This window comes from Oryctolagus cuniculus, chromosome 10 (genome assembly GCF_964237555.1).
Source record: "Oryctolagus cuniculus chromosome 10, mOryCun1.1, whole genome shotgun sequence".
In the NCBI taxonomy this organism is placed as follows: Eukaryota; Metazoa; Chordata; class Mammalia; order Lagomorpha; family Leporidae; genus Oryctolagus; species Oryctolagus cuniculus.
In genome coordinates, this window is record NC_091441.1 from 59,431,682 (window position 1) to 59,450,095 (window position 18,414).

At 39.8% G+C, this 18,414-nt stretch overlaps 1 protein-coding gene across 13 annotated transcripts in view; it reads right to left on the reverse strand.

The window, feature by feature from the left end:
- The window catches only part of METTL4 (methyltransferase 4, N6-adenosine), a 64,269-nt gene that overhangs the window by 22,535 nt on the left and 23,320 nt on the right, over nucleotides 1-18,414 (reverse strand). For 4 of the 13 annotated variants that reach the window (XM_051852081.2, XM_051852080.2, XM_051852084.2 and 1 more), the window contains exons 7-9: nucleotides 15,755-15,861; nucleotides 14,973-15,064; nucleotides 9,312-9,380 (exon numbers count right to left, since the gene is read on the reverse strand). In XM_051852081.2, coding sequence (XP_051708041.1) covers nucleotides 9,312-9,380; nucleotides 14,973-15,064; nucleotides 15,755-15,861 — 268 coding nt within the window. Of the gene's footprint in view, nucleotides 1-7,205; nucleotides 8,275-9,202; nucleotides 9,381-10,113; nucleotides 14,771-14,972; nucleotides 15,065-15,754; nucleotides 15,862-18,414 lie in introns of those variants that run through there. The other 9 variants (XM_008261121.4, XM_070050412.1, XM_070050411.1 and 6 more) reach the window with 5 other exon arrangements.

Below are 18,414 nucleotides of genomic sequence, written 5' to 3' on the forward strand. Positions count from 1 at the left end.
ACTCTGATATGGGATGCAAATTCCATTAGGCATCTTAATCATGAAGCCAAATGCCTGTACCAGCACAGTGACTGCCTGTACTAGGATACACTTGACAGTGTCTCCAGATTGATCTATGGATTCAATTTATCTCCAATCAGAACACAGTAGGCTCTTTTTGTAGAAATTGACAATCTGATTCTAAAATTTATGTGGAAGTTCAAAGTACCTAAATAGTCAAAATGATTTTTTTTTAAAGAGTTATTTATTTACTTGAGAGGTAGAGTTACAGAAAGAGGCAGAGGCAGAAAGAGAGAAGTCTTTCATCCACTGGTTCACTCTTCAAAAGGCCACAATGGCTAGGGCTGGGCCAGGCTGAAACCAGGAGACAGGATCTTCTTCCGGGTCTCCCACTTGGATGCAGGGACCCTAAAACTTGGGTCATCTTCCACTGCTTTCCCAGGTCCATCAGCAAGGAGTTGGATCAGAACTAGAGTAGCCAGAGCTCAAACCTGCACCCATATGGAATCCTAACACTACAGGTGGTGGCTTACACCACAGCATAGGCCCTGCCAAAATAACTTTTAATAAAGACAACTAAAGTTTATGCACTGCTCCTATTTGGTTTCAAGATTTATTGTGAAACTATATAATCAACACAGTGTGGAACTGGCATAAGTATACATTGCCAGATCTTAAAATCCAATCAAGGAATGCTGCCTGGAGTTACCTGGCTGGATTTTAAAACTACTTCAAACCAATGAGACTTCCCCCACCCAGCCCCTTTTTTTAAACCCAGATGGCTATCCACTGGCTCTTATCCTAGGCCGGTCCCACTAACTGTGGATGACAAGTACTGGAGGCAGGTGACTTGTTTTAGTGTCAGAGGCCCACAGGAGAGGCGCTCTGCTCAGGGGCTGTACCTAATGACTAATTACAAAATCCTCTGTTTTCACCTGATTTAAGAGATTTAGATGATTAGATTTAGGACTTTTCAGCTGACAAGATTCTCAACTTTAAAGATAGTGTAACCTGAGGCCCATGCTGTGGTATAGTGGGTAAAGCTACTGCCTGCAGTACCCGCATCCTACATGGGCACCAGTTTAAGTCCCAGCTGATCCACTTCTAATCCAGCTCTCTGCTATAGCCTGGGAAAGCAGCAGAAAGTGACCCAAGTGCTTGGGCCCTGGCACCTGCATGAGAGACCCAGAAGAAGCTCCTGGCTCATGGCTTCTGGCTTCAGATCAGCTCAGCTCCAGCCATTGCAGCCATCTGGGGAGTGAACCAGCAGATGGAAGACCTCTCTCCCCCTCTCCTCCTCCTCCCTCCCTTCCACCCTCCCTCTCTCTCTCATTCTCTACCTCTACCTCTACCTCTCTGTAACAATGCCTTTCAAATAAATAAATAAATCTTTAAAAAAAAAAGTTATCATAACCTTGCAAGCCTGGCTATGAGATGAATAGATGAACGTATTTTACATGTGGGACAAACATGAATCACTGGGGGCCAGAGGTTGGACAATAATAGACAAAATTAAAAGAATTACTCCCAATGCCCTTTATCCTTGTATAATCTACTCCCCTTTGAGTTTGGTCAGAACCTGAAAACATAAAATTTCACTCATGTGGTTATATTATCCAGGGCATGGTAACCTAATCACAAAACCCTTCAAAAGTACAGAATTTCCTCTAGATGATTACATAAGTTGAAGTCAGAGAGATTCAAAGACTGAGAAGGACTCAACGTGCTATTTTGGCTTTCATGATCAAGAGGCCAGCAAGGAAACAGGTACTTTACTCCCACAATATAGAGAACTGAAATCTGCTACCAACTTAAAAGAACGTGAAAACAGATTCTTCCCTAAAGTCTCCAGACAAGAGTCCAGTCCAGCCAACACATTACTTTTTGGTCTTGTAAGTTCCAAAACAGCAAACCCAGTCTGAATTGCCCAAAACTTACAACCTAAAAATGTTTACACTATTTATGAGTGCTGCAATTAAGCTATTATGATTGTAGTGGATTTGTTTCTGTGACTTAAAAGATGTTAAATAATAAGAAATGAGTATATATTAAATAGCTTCTAGGTAGCAACCCCTATGCTAGCCACCATTACATGTAATTTCACTTCATCCTCATAAAAATCCTACAAGGTTTGGGGCTGACGCCGTGGCTCACTTGGTTAATCCTCCTGCGGCGCCAGCATCCCATATGGGCGCTGGGTTCTAGTCCTGGTTGCTCCTCTTCCAGTCCAGCTCTCTGCTGTGGCCCAGGAAGGCAGTGGAGAATGGCCCAGGTGCTTGGGCCCCCGCAACCGCGTGGGAGACCAGGAGGAAGCACCTGGCTCCCTGGCTTCGGGTCGACGCAGTGCACCAGTCATAGCGCACCAGTCATAGCAGCCATTTCGGGGGTGAACCAATGGAAGGAAGACCTTTCTCTCTGTCTCTCTCTCACTGTCCAGCTCTGCCTGTCAAAAAAAAAAAAAAAAAAAAGAATCCTACAAGGTTTAAACATTAGCCTTCTTAGTTCTCAGAAAAAGCTCAAGATACCATAGTTTAAATTATTGCTCAAATTCATTCCAAAGCTAAATATTAAGACACAATATAGGCCAGCGCCGCAGCTCACTAGGTTAATCCTCTGCCTACGGCACCAGCACACTGGGTTCTAGTCCCGGTTGGGGCACCGGATTCTGTCCCGGTTGCTCCTCTTCCAGTCCAGCTCTCTGCTGTGGCCAGGGAGCGCGGTGGAGGATGGCCCAAGTGCTTGGGCCCTGCACCAACACGGGAGACCAGGAGGAAGCACCTGGCTCCTGGCTTCGGATCAGCGCAGTACGCCGGCCACAGCGGCCATTGAGGGGTGAACCAATGGAAAAAGGAAGACCTTTCTCTCTGTCTCTCTCTCACTGTCCACTCTGCTTGTCAAAACACACACACACACACACACACACAATATATAGAACAAGCAGATCTCAAAACATAGCTAGTTTATTTCTGGCAAAGGAAATAAAATGAACAAAAACTTGGCAATAGCAAATAATCCAACCTGATTAATACTCAAGGTACACATGTACAATGTTGGGGAAAGCAGTTGAGAAGCAAGCTGGATATTAGATTTTTTTCCCTAATGATACTGACTAAAAAGAATTCATACTGCTAATCACCATTCACCCTAGCTGTCATGCAAAGTTAACCCATGTCACAGGTACCTAATAAGTAGGCTTAGGTCTGATCTCGAGTTTTCCTCACTCTCTCTACTCCTAGAAATCACCTTGTTTTTAAATAGTTCCAGGGCTAAAATATCCAAGAGATTCTAGACAAGTTCACAGATGCCCCAGGAGATCTAAGTTAACTTCTAAGAATATTTATGGGGACAAGGTGAGTTGTGGAGATACCTTGGTAGTTTTGACTTGCTTTCCAGGTGCAGCAGAATGGTCAATAGAGCCAAGAATTTAAGACCCCACCTCTGGAGTTCTGTGTTGATCATTGCATCCTGTTACTGGTAACATCAACATAAACTGTTTGGATTTCTACTTACTTTATCTCCTCCTTTCTAATCACCTGAACAGCTTCAAGTCCAAATGAGGCCAGTGCCACAGCTCACTAGGCTAATCCTCCACCTGCAGCACCGGCACACCGGGTTCTAGTCCCGGTCGGGGCACCAGATTCTGTCCCAGTTGCCCCTCATCCAGGCCAGCTCTCTGCTGTGGCCCGGGAGTGCAGTGGAGGATGGCCCAAGTACTTGGGCCCTGCACCCCACAGGAGACCAGGATAAGTACCTGGCTCCTGCCATCGGATCAGCACAGTGCGCCGGCCGCAGTACACTGGCCACGGCGGCCACTGGAGGGTGAACCAACGGCAAAAGGAGGACCTTTCTCTCTGTCTCTCTCTCTCACTGTCCACTCTGCCTGTAAAAAAAAAAAAAAAAAAAAAGTCCAAATGAATCATTTGGAGCAGGGATAGAACAAAGGCTCAGGTCCAAATTCCCATGTGGCCTTTAAGGCAGGACAATAATGAGAATCAAAAAAGATTTCACAGCTTCTTCATGTATGAAATCAGGTGCAGTTTAGAAAATTGGATCCTGGGGGCGGGGGGTGGAGGGCGGGGGCGGGCACAGTCATGGTGCAACAAGTTAAGCCACCATCTGGGGACCTGGCACTGTGGTGCAGTGGGTTAATCCTCCACCTGCAGCACCGGCATCCCATATAGGCACCAGTTCTAGTCCCGGCTTGCTCCTGTTCTGATCCAGCTCTCTGCTGTGGCCTGGGAAAGCAGTAGAAGATGGCCTGACCAGCCCTCTGCTGTGGCCAGGGAGTGCAGTGGAGGATGGCCCAGGTGCTTGGGCCCTGCACCCCATGGGAGACCAGGAAAAGCACCTGGCTCCTGGCTCCTGCCATCGGATCAGCGCGCTGCGCCGGCTGCAGCGCGCCGGCCGCGGCGGCCATTGGAGGGTGAACCAACGGCAAAGGAAGACCTTTCTCTCTGTCTCTCTCTCTCACTGTCCACTCTGCCTGTCAAAAAAAAAAAAAAAAAAAAAAAAAAGATGGCCTGAATGCCTGGACCCCTGCACCTGTGTGGGAGGTATGGCGGAAGTTTCCGGCTCCTGGCTTCGGATTAGCTAAGACCTTTCTGTCTCTCCTTCTCACTGTCTGTAAATCTTAACTCTCAAATAAATAAAATAAGGGAGGAAGGGAAGAAGGGAGGAAGGGAGGGAGGGAGGGAGGGAGGGAAAGAAACAAAAAATAAGCCACCATCTGCAACACCAGAATCCCGTGTGGGTACCAGTTAGTGCCCTGGCTGCTCCACTTCCAATCGGCTCCTTGCTTGGAGTCCCTGAACCCCATATGGGAGACCTGGATGGAGTTCCAGGCTCCTGGCTTCGCCCTGGCTCAGCCCCAGCTGTTGCACCATTTGCGGAGTGAACCAGTGAATGGAATCTCTATCTCTCCTTCTCTCTCTGTAACTCTGCCTTTCAAATAACTAAATCAACCTTTAAAGAAAGAAAAAGAATGTTTAAACAGAAAACTCTATAGGCAGGCTAGTAATGCTCAGGCAAAGGATTAAAGCTAACATTTAACTTCTGGTGAGTTCCCTGAATTACAGCCCAGACTGTCATAAGCTTTTTGATCTGAAATTAAAAATATGCAGGAAGTCCTCACATTTATTGAAGGCTTAAAATGCTCCAACCTCTGTTTAAGTGTCTTACATGTATTAATTTACTTAATCCTCATAATTCTGTCAGGCAGTATTATTGTCCAGATCTATGATACAAAGACTAAGGCACAGAGACTTAATCAACCTGCTCAGTCAAAAGCTCAGCTGGGGTTTCAAACCTAGTCAAGTTGGCCTTAGAATGTACTGAGTATGCTGCTCTGAGCTGTCTGTCTGTCTTACAAAAAAGAACCTGTGTCCAGTAGCCAACAAAATGAAAAGAAATTCAACTTTGACTAGATGGTACAGAAAAAGGCTGAACAAGAAAGGACAAGTGATGCAAAAGACAAAGTTAAGAGGCTCTGGTTCCAAAAGAGCAGTTAACTGTTCTGTGATTTTTCTCTAAAGGATCCTCAATATGAATCAATGCCAAGAATTCCAAGGTTAAGATGTTAACAGGAAAATTCCTTTTAAGTGTTTTCGAGTGGTATTAGCAGTTATCTATTACATGGCAAAACATCTGGAAGGTCTTTATTGTGTGGGTTGCCCAGTATGTCCAGTGTAATGTCATGGTTCTGAGCAACTCCAAATCACATAAAATTTCAGAACTAGTGGAGACAGGCTAGAGTCCAATGCATCAGTCATCTGCTCAGATTTTCATGTTCTTATAGAGAACACAAACTGGGCTTCAATATTTACTATGTGTTTATGGACAAAAATGGTCACTTGGTCTCAATGTTCTCAAATTCTAAAGGAAGATGGTATCTCTCAGGGAAGTACAAGAATTCAAAGCAATAAAATATGTAAAAAGCATAGCAAAGAATTAAAACACTCTTTGGGGTAGTCTTATGGAGTAACAGGTTACACCATCACCTGCAATGTCAACATCCCATATGAGCACCTGCTTGAGCCCCAGCTGCTCCACTTCTAATCCAGCTTCATGTTAATGCATCTGGGAAAGTAACAGAGGATGGCCCAAGTGCTTGGGCCCCTGCAGCTATGTGGGAGGTCCAGATGAAGTTCCTGACTCTTGGCTTCAGCCTGGCACTGCTTGGCTGCTGCAGCCATTAGGGGAGTGAATCAACAGATGGAAGATCTCTCTCTGTCTCTCACTCTCTAACTATACCTTGCAAATAAGTAAAATAGATCTTTAAAAAAATTAACACTTTCTTCAACAAATGTTAACTCCATCCTTTTGCTCAAGCAATATTACCAACCATCCTAAAACACTTTTTTTTATTTATTCATTTGAAAGTCAAAGTGACAGAGAGACAGAGACAAAGGTTTCCCATGTAAGTAGCAGGGGCCCAAGAACTGGTACCATCTTCTGCTGCTTTTCCCATGCCTTAGCATGGAGCTGGATCAGACGTGTAGCAGTTGGAACACAAACCAATACTGATAAGGGATGCCAGCATTATAGTCAGTGGCTTTCCCCACTATACTGCTATATGGGCTGCTACTAAAACACTTTAAATCCTTAAAAGCAATATGACAGGAAAAAAATCAAAAGGTCTTACAAGGTATAAAAGTAACAGAAAAAAGCTCTGAACAAATATGCCTTATAGTATGTAAGTACCTCAGATCAGATGACTAAAACTAACTGGTAATGAAATTCAATGCTCATACTGCTTCATTTTGTTCTCACAAAGGTGTGTGTTACATTTTGCATAATCATCCTTTCCTCAAAAAAAATTCCAATAATTAAACCACTGTTAAAAACAAGGTCCATAGGTAGTGTAACTTAGGAGCAGAACTTAGAACTCCTACTATTTGAGTATCAGATTCATTGAATAAATTTTTTATGGGGTGGGCCTTGTGGCACAGCAAGTTAAACTGCCACTTGGGATATGTACAACCCATATCAGAGTGCTAGAGTTTGAGACCTACCTTCACTTTCAATCCAGCTTCCTGCTAACATGCCTGAGAGTAGCAGATGATGGCCCAAGTACTTGGGTTCCTGCCACCCAAGTGGGAGATCTGGATGTAGCTTCTGGTTCCTGGATTTAGCCTGCCCTCAGCCCATGTTATTGAAGGCACATGGGGAGTGAACCAGTGGAAGGAAGGAAGATATCTCTCTATACATATTTCAAATAAATAGACTTTAATTTAAAATTTTTAACTAAATAATATAAACTATTTTTCTCTTTCAGTACCAGTACTTGTGTTTTATATAAAAATAAAAGCTCAAAAACTGAGTAAGGATAAATATTTCCACAAATTATATAAAATCTATAAGTATCAATCTTAAAAAAATAAAATAAAATCTATAAACATCACAGGAAGCTGAAAAGAATTTGAAATGACATTGTAAGAAGTTTGCTTCAAGTTCAATACATTTTTCCTAAATGAGTTAGAATACCTTAGTAAACACAAAACCAAGCCTCTGAAACTATATTCTCATTCACAGGATGAAAAAACCTCAGAAATATCTTTCATTGACAAAATCAGTAAGTAAATTTGGGAGCTTGTCAAAGCATCCTTTTAGTCTAATATTTTAACTAGCAGATAAGTATATGTAAACAATCTGTAAATAGTATGAATACTTTTCTCAAAATGCTAAGTGAAAAAAGTCAAACATAATACATTAAACATTATATGGTCCCACATACATGAAATTCTATAAAAACAAAATTAATGAGAAAATATTTCAGTGTTTGCCAGGGACCAAGGATCAGAGGAAGAAACTGACTGCAAAGTGACAACTGAAAAGTCTGGGGGTAAAGGAAATGTTCTCTATATCATGATGATAGTGGCAAGCATACAACTATACAGATGGTTTTAAATCTCATTGTACTCTACAACAAAAATTGGAAATTTTATTACATGAAAATTATACTTCAATATCAAAAAGAGGAGCCGGCACTGTGGCTTAGCAGGTAAAGCCACTGCCTGCAGTGTCGGCATCCCATATGGGTGCCAGTTCGAGTCCGGCTGCTCCACTTCTGATCCAGCTCTCTGCGAAATGGCCTGGGAAAGCAGTAGAAGATGGCTCAAGTCCTTGGGGTCCTGCACCCACGTGGGAGACCTGGAAGAAGCTTCTGGCTCCTGGCTTCAGATCAGCCCAGCTCCTGCCATTGCAGTCATTTGGAGGGGTGAACTAGCAGATAGAAGACCTCTCTCTCTTTCTGCCTCTGCCTCTCAGTAACTCTGCCTTTAAAATAAATAAATAAATAAATCTTTAAATAAAATATCAAAAAGATAATATTTAGTAAGCATGCATTTCAAAGAATCATTTCAGTCAAAATATTCTGCTTAGTAAATATTTACTTGTAGAAAAATGTGTAAATAATATTTTTCACAATAAGTAGTGTTTACATTCTGATGTTTTTATAAGACATGTTTTTATTTTCTTCTAGAAAAACAGGAAAAATTTTACTACTTGAAAAGTGACCTTGAATACTGTTTGAAAACCCTATAAAACTGTTACATAAACGTTAACACATTGGTACAGTACTTGCTAGGTCATTACACTTTTTCAAGAATGTAATAGTATACCAGAGGTACAAATATGGGTCATACAGGGTCAAGTAAAGAATCCAAGTGAGCAGCAAGGAAGAAGTAATACTGTGCAAAACTGGACAGCAAGTGGCCACCCCAAGTGCCCCACTATTGCTGTCCTGCAGGTGCCAGGAATGAACAGAGCTCAGTGTAACCAGAGATTCTGATGCTCAAGAAGCAGAAATCTGAACTTTCATGTGAAACATTCTTTTTTTTTTTAGGGCTCAACTTTTTCTTTTCTTTTCTTTTCTTTTCTTTTTTTTTTTTTTTTTTTTTGAACAACACTGGATGAGCCAAATCCAACAAGTCCTTAGATTGTGATCCCTCTGGTCCACAGTAGATGCTTTCTGAACTTACTCAACAGCGTAGTCTTGCCCTCTTTCAATTTCTTTCTTTATATAGAGGCTAGAACAACCTGGAGCATTAATACAATCAAAGTTAACTTCATCTCAAAAACACATAAATAGTCATACCTGAAGGCCACTTTGCTGAAAAACCAACACTTAGTATTTTTTTTAACACGCTGGTTGGTAATAAAAGGAAAAATCAATTAGAATGAAAGGAGAAGGGTGAGGAAACACTCACGAAACCACTACTTTAATTAAGATCATAGTCAGCATCCAGACTACAGAGCAATAAAATAATCTACATGCTGAAATTTGAGAACTTCATTGCCCCAACTAGTCCAACCTGGCTGTAAGTTCCGAGCAAACAATTCCAAACATTCTGCATCTGGTTTGATGTAGTCTTTGAGGACCTCTGTTCAAAAAAAGAGAAAAAAAAGTATTAGGAAAGAAATCAATTTTAATTTAAAGTTGAGTTTTTCAAAAAAAGGAAATCTCATTTGTTATTTTGTTTCATTTATTTGCAGGACAGAGTTATAGAGAGAGGTAGAGCCAGAGAGAGAGAGGTCTTCCATCTGCTGGTTCACTCCCCAAATGACCGCAACTGCCAGAGATGAACTGATCCAAAGCTGGGAGCCAGGAGCTTCCTCCAGGTCTCCCACGTGGGTTCAGGGCCCAAGGACTTGGGTCATCTTCTACTGTTTTCCTGGACACAGCAGAGAGCTGGATTGGAAGAGGAGCAGCCAGGAATCGAACTGGAGCCCATATGCGATGTCAGCAATGCAGGCCAGGACTTTAACCCACTGCACCACAGCACCAGCCCCAGAAATCTCATTTTTCAACATTCAAAAGCGACTTTACAATCTTCCAATAATACACATATATTCCCTGAGTACTAAATTTATTTTTTAATAAATGTAATCCATGTATCAAAAAGAACTCTACAGAAACAATACAAAAACAATCTACTTTAAAAATAAAGTTATATACAAGTTTCTTTGTACCATATGGTCTAGTGAAACAGTAGTAAATGAAGAGTTGGATATAGAAATATTTAGAACAAAAACAACAATTAACTAGGGCCCCTCAGTAACCTGGTAGTACTAAGAACATTCCTCTGGGGCTGGGCGCTGTAGCAAAGCCTCTACCTGCAGTTTGTGTTCCGGCTGCTGCTCTTCTGCTATGTCGTGGGAAAGCAGTGGAAGATGGCCCAACTTCTTGGGCTCCTGCATCCACATGGAAGACCTGGAAGAAGCTCCTGGCTCCTGGTTTCAGATTGGCCCAGCTCCAGTCATTGCAGCCATTTGGGGAGTGAATCAGCAGATGGAAGACCTTTCTCTCTGTCTCTCCATTTGTCTGTTAACTATCCCTCTCAAATAAATAAATAAAGTCTTTTAAAAAAATTATATTTTATTCAAATTATAAATTTTTCTTTGCCTAAACTTTCATTATATTATTTCCAAAGTTAAATATTCCTTATTCAATATTAATACCTACTGTACTGAAAATTATGTTTTGTTGGGGAAACATACACACACACACACACACACATATGCACACACACACGAGTTGGCTAAACAACTAGTGACACTAAAAGAAAGAAAACACCACCATGAAAACTTTCTTTGAAAAGCACATGCTCAGTTGAATAGAAAATATTTAAATCGCTTTAACCTTAGTCACGTTGCTGGTTACCTGTACTAATCCCAGTAAGAGGAACAGGGTGAAAAAAAATATTTCCGAGAACAAAGTCTCTAGAACAGGTAACATATAGTTTATAATTGCAATTTAGGGTTGGGCTTCCTGAGGAATACTTGATTTAGGTAAGGTTAAAAAGACTATATATCAAATACTTTAGATTTATAAGGTTCTTAAATTGCTCTCACAGCAAAATGCTTGCTCACTTGTCTATTTTCCAAAAATCAAAGAGGAACTGAAAGTTCTCATTGTCTATAATGCAACAGATCTCGAATTTGAGCTTCATTAGCTTCTAGAAAATGCTGGCATGAAGACCTGTAGTCCTTTTAATAAGAATATTATAATTAAGTGCTACTAAACTTGAAAGAGAAAGCTTTCCCACAGTCTTAGAGGGATAATAACCCTATAATACTTTTCCAGTTTCTCCCCATGAATTCAATGCTTTACCAGTCTGTGTTTACTTTTATTGTGGTCAAAGGTTATGCTGAAGCAGATTTTATTTGTTTTTGTTTAGTTTGTTCATTCAGTTTTGTGCTGTAAAGGTGTTGGCATCCCTATCTGGGAATTTTAAATTGGAGTCAGTCGGTCAAAAAAATGTTCACTCTTCTAAGCGCTAATTATAATCAGTGCTATGGAACTGAACAAAGGAACCAGAATATCCATGTTTTATAAGTATTCACAATCAAATAGCTAAAGATGGCCAGGTTTTGGAGTGGAAAAATACGTACAACCTAAGGCCATTTACTATCATCTGACTTTCTCAATATATTTTTGCATGTTTTTTTTTCTTTCAAGTTGAAAATAAAAAGAAAATCAACCCGAGTTATGTCAGCCACATTTGTTTTACTTCAAAACAAGGCAAAAGAAATAAACATGAATTAATGGAAATGTATTATTCTAATTTTTAATACTGATTAAAAATAAGTGCAAACATATAAATTTGAGTATGAAATGCAAACACTTAGATAATTACATAACACCTGGCATTAGTAAAGCAAATTTACAACCAATGCAGAGGGAGCAATCCATGCACAGCCAGTCATTCACTTTTGCTCTGGAAGGGTGAGGCAGGAGCAGGGGAAAAAGTGACCCAAACATCAGTGCACAAAAATCCCATCATCTATGTTTCACTCTTCACACAGAAACTTCTAGTAAACAAACTAGTAAAAAGGAACAGAAACTCCTCAAAGGTTAAAAAAAGTTTTTTTACCTGAATACTTTTACTTCATAATTTTTCTAAATCTTAAGTCCCTAAACTTAAGCATATACAATGTTAGCCTGTAAGCCACAGCTATTGATGGCTTAGCTTTCAAGCTCTAGGAGGAAACTTCAAAAATTAAAAATACAGTAAATGAATATATCACTGCAAAATGGAATATGCTGCCAATGTGGAGTTTACATTCTGCAACACGATATAACAGGAATAACAAATTAAATTTTAAAAAAACTTGGTATTTTTAAAAGCATTTTTTATGAATTTGCATTTAAGAATATTTACAGAAAAGTTTTAAGCATTTTATACAGAATGTGTATTAACTCTAACCCCTAGAGTTAAAATATACTGCAGAATAATGAAAGTTGCTTTCTGATAGCTTTAATTGGCACCACCGTAGACCTAGAATACATATACTCACATGAAATCAAAAGTAAAGTATTACAAATATTCCTTGCTTAACAGAACTTAACTAAGGCTTAAGAATCACATATATTGAGTCATTCATATTTTTCTCCAAAATATAATTCAATTTATAACATCCTCAATCTTAAAAATGCATTTGTACTGCTCTCTACTGATAATACAGCAGAAGTACAATTCAAAGATGCAGTCTACAGGGCAAGACTAATTCTCCATTCATTATTTAAAAAATTTTTTAAGAGCAAATATTAAATAAAATTTCATTCTACTATAAAGAAACTGATAAACAGATTTAACTAGCATTTGATAATGAACACTTTTCAGTCTTAGTTTTGAATTTTCTGAAGTAAAATATAAGCTCTAAGACAAACATTAAATTAAGATTTGGTGTTCACTAAATGATAAAGATAATAAATAAGAGGAATACAAATTAGATTTCCTCCACTAAGTGTAACTGATGCCAAAGGTAATTTTTTTCTCAAAGAACAGTACAAACTCATTTTTCAGTTAAGTCTCAAATTGAATACATTGAGGAGTATACAGTCCATTCTTTGAAGGTGATTATTCACTGAGAATCCAAGTCAAACAATGGATCATCACACAGATATCTCATTATCTATCAAATTAAGGAACACTATAGAGATTTCTTTGTGTAAGCAATTTAAGATAACAGCAATTCTGATGCTACCAAAATCTGTGATCACTGTTTCCTGGCTCATGAACTATCCCATATCCTGCAAAAATAAAATGATAAGCCACTTATACCTTCCACAGTGGCAGGCTGAATGAGTTTTGTGGCCTTTTTAAAGCAGGAATCACTAAATGAATAAAATATATTCCTGAAGAAATTCTTTGAAAATATTTTGAATATTAAATTCAGATCTCTCAAAGATTTACATCTGTTTTAAACTCTCACTTTAAAAATTTAGTATTTACTGAATTTGCACAATACTATAGAATTTTAAATGTATTATAAGCAGGCAAGCATTTGGTACAGCAGTTCAGACACCACCTGAGATGCCTACATCCCATATCAGAGTGCCTCAGTTGGAGAACAGTTCCACTCCAGATTCCAGCTTTCTGCTAATGTACACACAGGTAGGCAGCACGTGACAGCCCTTAGGGTCCCTGCCACCCACATGGGAGACCCAGATAGAGTTCCCAGCTCCTGCTCTTTGGCCTGGCCCAGCCTCAGTTGTTGTAGGCATTTGGGAAGTGAATGAGCAGATGGGCAATCTCTGTCATTCTTTCCCTGTTTCTTAGGTAAATAAATAAATTACATATATATGCATATATAGTATATTATAAACAACCCTACAACTCTGAAAGATTACAATCATTGTTCCCTCTTTAAATGAAAAATATAAAGTGGAAAAGGATTCAAGTAATGCACCCAAGCAGCAGAGCCAGGATTCAAACTCATGTTAATCTCAAAGCTAATACTCTCCACTATTTCTTATACTTTAATTTCACTGAATGATGGATATTATACCAAAGCATTAAAACTGATGAGACGGGCCGGCGCTGTGGCACAGTGGGTAAAGCCACTGCCTGCAGTGCTGGCAACCCATATGGTAGCCGGTTCAAGTCCAGCTGTTCCTCTTCCTATCCAGCTCTCTGCCATGGCCTGGGAAAGCAGTAGAAGATGACCCAAGTCCTTGGGCCCCTGCACCCGTGTGGAAAGGCCTGGAGGAAGCTGCTGGCTCCCAGTTTCGCATCAGCACAGCTCTGGCCATTGCAGCCAAATGGGAAGTGAACCAGTGGGTGGAAAACCTCTCTTTCTCTCTCTCTCTGACTCTCCTCTCTGTAACTCTTTCAAAGAAATAAATAAATCTTTAAAAAAAAATGGAAAGAATTGCAGGCTGCAGCAACTACCTTCCCAATATTTCAGAAAAGCAATATTACCTCTTTAAAAACATAAAATTGAAAGGCTCTAAGAAATATCATGGGAATTCTAATCATCACTCTTATTACCACTGTTCTGTGCTCCTGGATAGGGCAAAGGATAGGGCCCTGGTGGTAAAAGAAAAGCACCCAGCTGAACTACATCCTCAGAGATCTTATCAGTCTTTGTTGTGCCAGGGCAGTGATGGGGGAACAACACAGTTAAATGAAATCTGAAAAATGGTCCAACAGAAAAAGCTGAGGTCAGGTATAATACTAATCTGCTAGGGCCATTGCTGTGTCGTAGCGGGTAAAGCTGAAACTTACAGTGCCGGCATTCAATAGGGACACCAGTTCGAGACCTGGCTGCTCCACTTCTGATCCAGCTCTCTGCTATGGCCTGGGAAGGCAATGGAAGATGGCCCAAGTGCTTGGCCCCTGCACACACATGGGAGATCTGGAAGGAGCTCCTGGCTCCTGGCTTCATATTGTCCCAACTGCAGCCATTGCTGTCATGTGGGGAGTCAACAGAGGATGGAAGATCTCTCTCTCTCTCTGCCTCTGCTTCTGTTTCTCTGAAACTCTGCCTTTCAAATAAACAGATAAATAAATAAACTTAAAAAAGACTAATCGGATCTCTATTTGAAAATTCTGCTCTAAAATTTTAGAATATTAATTAAAACAACACATATGTGATTTAATTTCCAAGTCTACAGACCACTCAAACACTAAATTCAGTCCTTTGTTCAATTTGAAAAGTCACAACAATTCTATTTCATAAAAACATACCAGTAAGAGGTGGCTTATGTGAATGTAGAATACAAGGCACACTGACAATTAATTTGTGATCTGGAATGGGGAGCACTTTCACATCTGTATTCCTAAATAAAACAGAACAAAAGAGAAAATTATATTTTAAGGAACAATTTTTTTGGAGTTGCTTTGTTTTCTCCCCCTTTCAAATAGTATCAATTTCAAAACAAATTTAAGATAGACTCAGGACCACTGCTGTGGCATAGCAGGTAAAGCCGCTGCCTGCAGTGCGTGCATCCCATATGGTCGCTGGTGTGAGTGGCTGCTCCACTTCTGATCCAGCTCTCTGCTGTGACCTGGGAAAGCAATGGAAGATGGCCCAAGTCCTTGGGCCCCTGCACCCATGTGGGAGAACCAGAAGAAGTTAAAGGCTTCAGATCGGCTCAGCTCCAGCCGTTGCAGCCAATTGGGGAGTGAACCAGCAGATGGAAGATCTCTTTCTCTCTCTCTCTCTCTTTCTCTGCGCCTCTCCTTCTCTCTTTGTGTAACTCTGCCTCTCAAATAAATAAATCTTTAAAAAAAAATAGACTCAATGAAGAAAATCAATAATTTAAATATTGAGACATTTCCTATAATTTCCTCTCCCACAAAAAAATTATATACTTTACATACTATATGCAACAAAAGTAATAAAAATCTCATCTGCCACACAATTCATACTTTTCTGCTATGTGCCATGTTCACAACTTCAAAAAAGTAAATACTAAGAAAAATCAATGGTCACTGTTAATGGATTTTTGAAAAATTACCTTTCCTACCTTAATGATAAAGTAGCTTTTTCCTGAATTCTTCCCAATATAAGAACTTCATAAGGCTTTTTGTGTGGAGAATCTAATGGGAACACAAATTCTCCTGAACTGGTGATCTGATAGGAAGGAGTCAATAAAAAGGGTTATATTCTCTATCTCTATAATAGTTTCTACCCCCCCAAAAGAAATTAAACTACCAAGCTATTGTTGTCCAATAAAAATATAATGAGCCACAAATCTAACTTTAAAATTATAGCATTTTTAATTAATGAATTAATTTTTTAATAAATACAAATTTCATAAGTACAACTTTAGGAATATAGTGATTCTTCCCACCATACCTGCCCTTCCACCCACACTCTCACCCTTCCACCTCCTCCCTCTCCCCTTCTCAGTCTCATTCTCCATAAAGATTCATTTTGAGTTAACTTTGTACACAGAAGACCAACTCTATACTAAGTAAAGATTTACAATTTGCACACACATACACACACACACAAAAAAAAGCTGAAAACTAGTTTTATTTGTTAACTCTCATAATACAACTCATTGAGGATAGAGGGCCTGCATGGGGAATTAGTGTGCAGTGACTCCTGTTGTTAATTTAACAATTAATACCCTTATGTATGATGTCAGTAACCACCTGAGGCTCTTGACATGAGCAGCCTAGGCTATGGAATCCTTTTGAATCCAAAAACTCCTTTAGCACTTAGACAAGGCCATAATCAAAGTGGACATTCTCTCCTCCCTTTAGAGAAACATACATCCTTCTTTATGACAACTTCTTTCCACTGGGGTCTCACAGAGATCCTACATGTAAAACATTTTTTGCCACAGTATCTTGGCTTTCCATGACTGAAATGCTCTCAGGGGCTTTTAGCCAGACTAGGAAGACTTAAGGACTGATTCTGAGGTCAGAGTATTACTTAAAGCTATTTTATACTATGAGTCTGCAAAACTACAGCATTTTAAAAAGTAAAACATTGCAGTGAATTTTAAGTAAATATTTAATTTAATCTAACATCCAAACTATTACTATTTCCACATACAATCAATTTAAAAAATTACTGATATGTTACATTCTCTCTGTCATATTAACATTTTGATGTCTGTTTTATACTTTACCTTTAACAGTTCATCTTACTTTGGAATAGCCACATTTCAAGTACTGGACAGCTACTGTGGTATTGGCTACCATTTTGGACAGTATAGATATAGAGGTTTAAAAATATATGTCTAGGTCCAGCGCCACGGCTCAATAGGCTAATCCTCCGCCTGCAGCGCCGGCACCCTGGGTTCTAGTCCCGGTCGGGGCACCGGATTCTGTCCCGGTTGCCCCTCTTCCAGGCCAGCTTTCTTCTATGGCCCGGGAGTGCAGTGGAGGATGGCCCAAATGCTTGGGCCCTGCACCCACATGGGAGACCAGGAAAAAGCACCTGGCTTCTGGCTTCAGATCAGCGCTGTGCGCTGGCCACAGTGGCCACTGGAGGGTGAACCAATGGTGAAGGAAGACCTTTCTCTCTGTCTCTCTCTCACTGTCCACTATGCCTGTCAAAAAAAAAAAAAAAAAAGACGTGTTTTAGATGCAAAAATCCTCAATAAAATTCTGGCCAATAGAATACACCAACACATCAGAAAAATGATCCACCCAGACCAAGTGGGATTTATCCCTGGAATGCAGGGATGGTTCAATGTTCGCAAATCAATCAATGAGAAAGACCACATTAACAAACTGCAGAAGAAAAACCAAATGATTATCTCAACAGATGCAAAGAAATAATTCGATAAAATTCAACACCCTTTCATGATGAAAACTCTAAGCAAATTGGGTATAGAAGGAACATTCCTCAATATAATCAAAGCAATTTATGAAAAACCCACGGCCAACATCCTATTGAATGGGGAAAAGTTGAAAGCATTTTCACTGAGATCTGGTACCAGACAGGGATGCCCACTCTCACCACTGCTATTCAACATAGTTCTGGAAGTTTTAGCCAGAGCCATCAGGCAAGAAAAAGAAATTAAAGGGGTACAAATTAGGAAGGAAGAACTCAAACTATCCCTCTTTGCAGACGATATGATTCTTTATTTAGAGGATCCAAAGAACTCTACTAAGAGACTATTAGAACTCATAGAAGAGTTTTGCAAAATAGCAGGATATAAAATCAATGCACAAAAATCAACAGCCTTTGTATACACAAGCAATGCCAAGGCTGAGGAAGAATTCTAAGATCATTCCAATTCACAATAGCCACAAAAACGATTGAATACCTTGGAATAAACTTAACCAAGGATGTTAAAGATCTCTACAATGAAAATTACAAAATCTTAAAGAAAGAAATAGAAGAGGATACCAAAAAATGGAAAAATCTTCCATGCTCATGGATTGGAAGAATCAATATCATCAAAATGTCCATTCTCCCAAAAGCAATTTATAGATTCAATGCGATACCAATAAAAATACCAAAGACATTCTTCTCAGATCTGGAAAAAATGATGCTGACATTCATATGGAGACACAGGAGACCTCGAATAGCTAAAGCAATCTTGAACAACAAAAACAAAGCCAGAGGCATCACAATACCAGATTTCAGGACATACTACAGGGCAGTTGTAATCAAAACAGTGTGGTACTGGTACAGAAACAGATGGATAGACCAATGGAACAG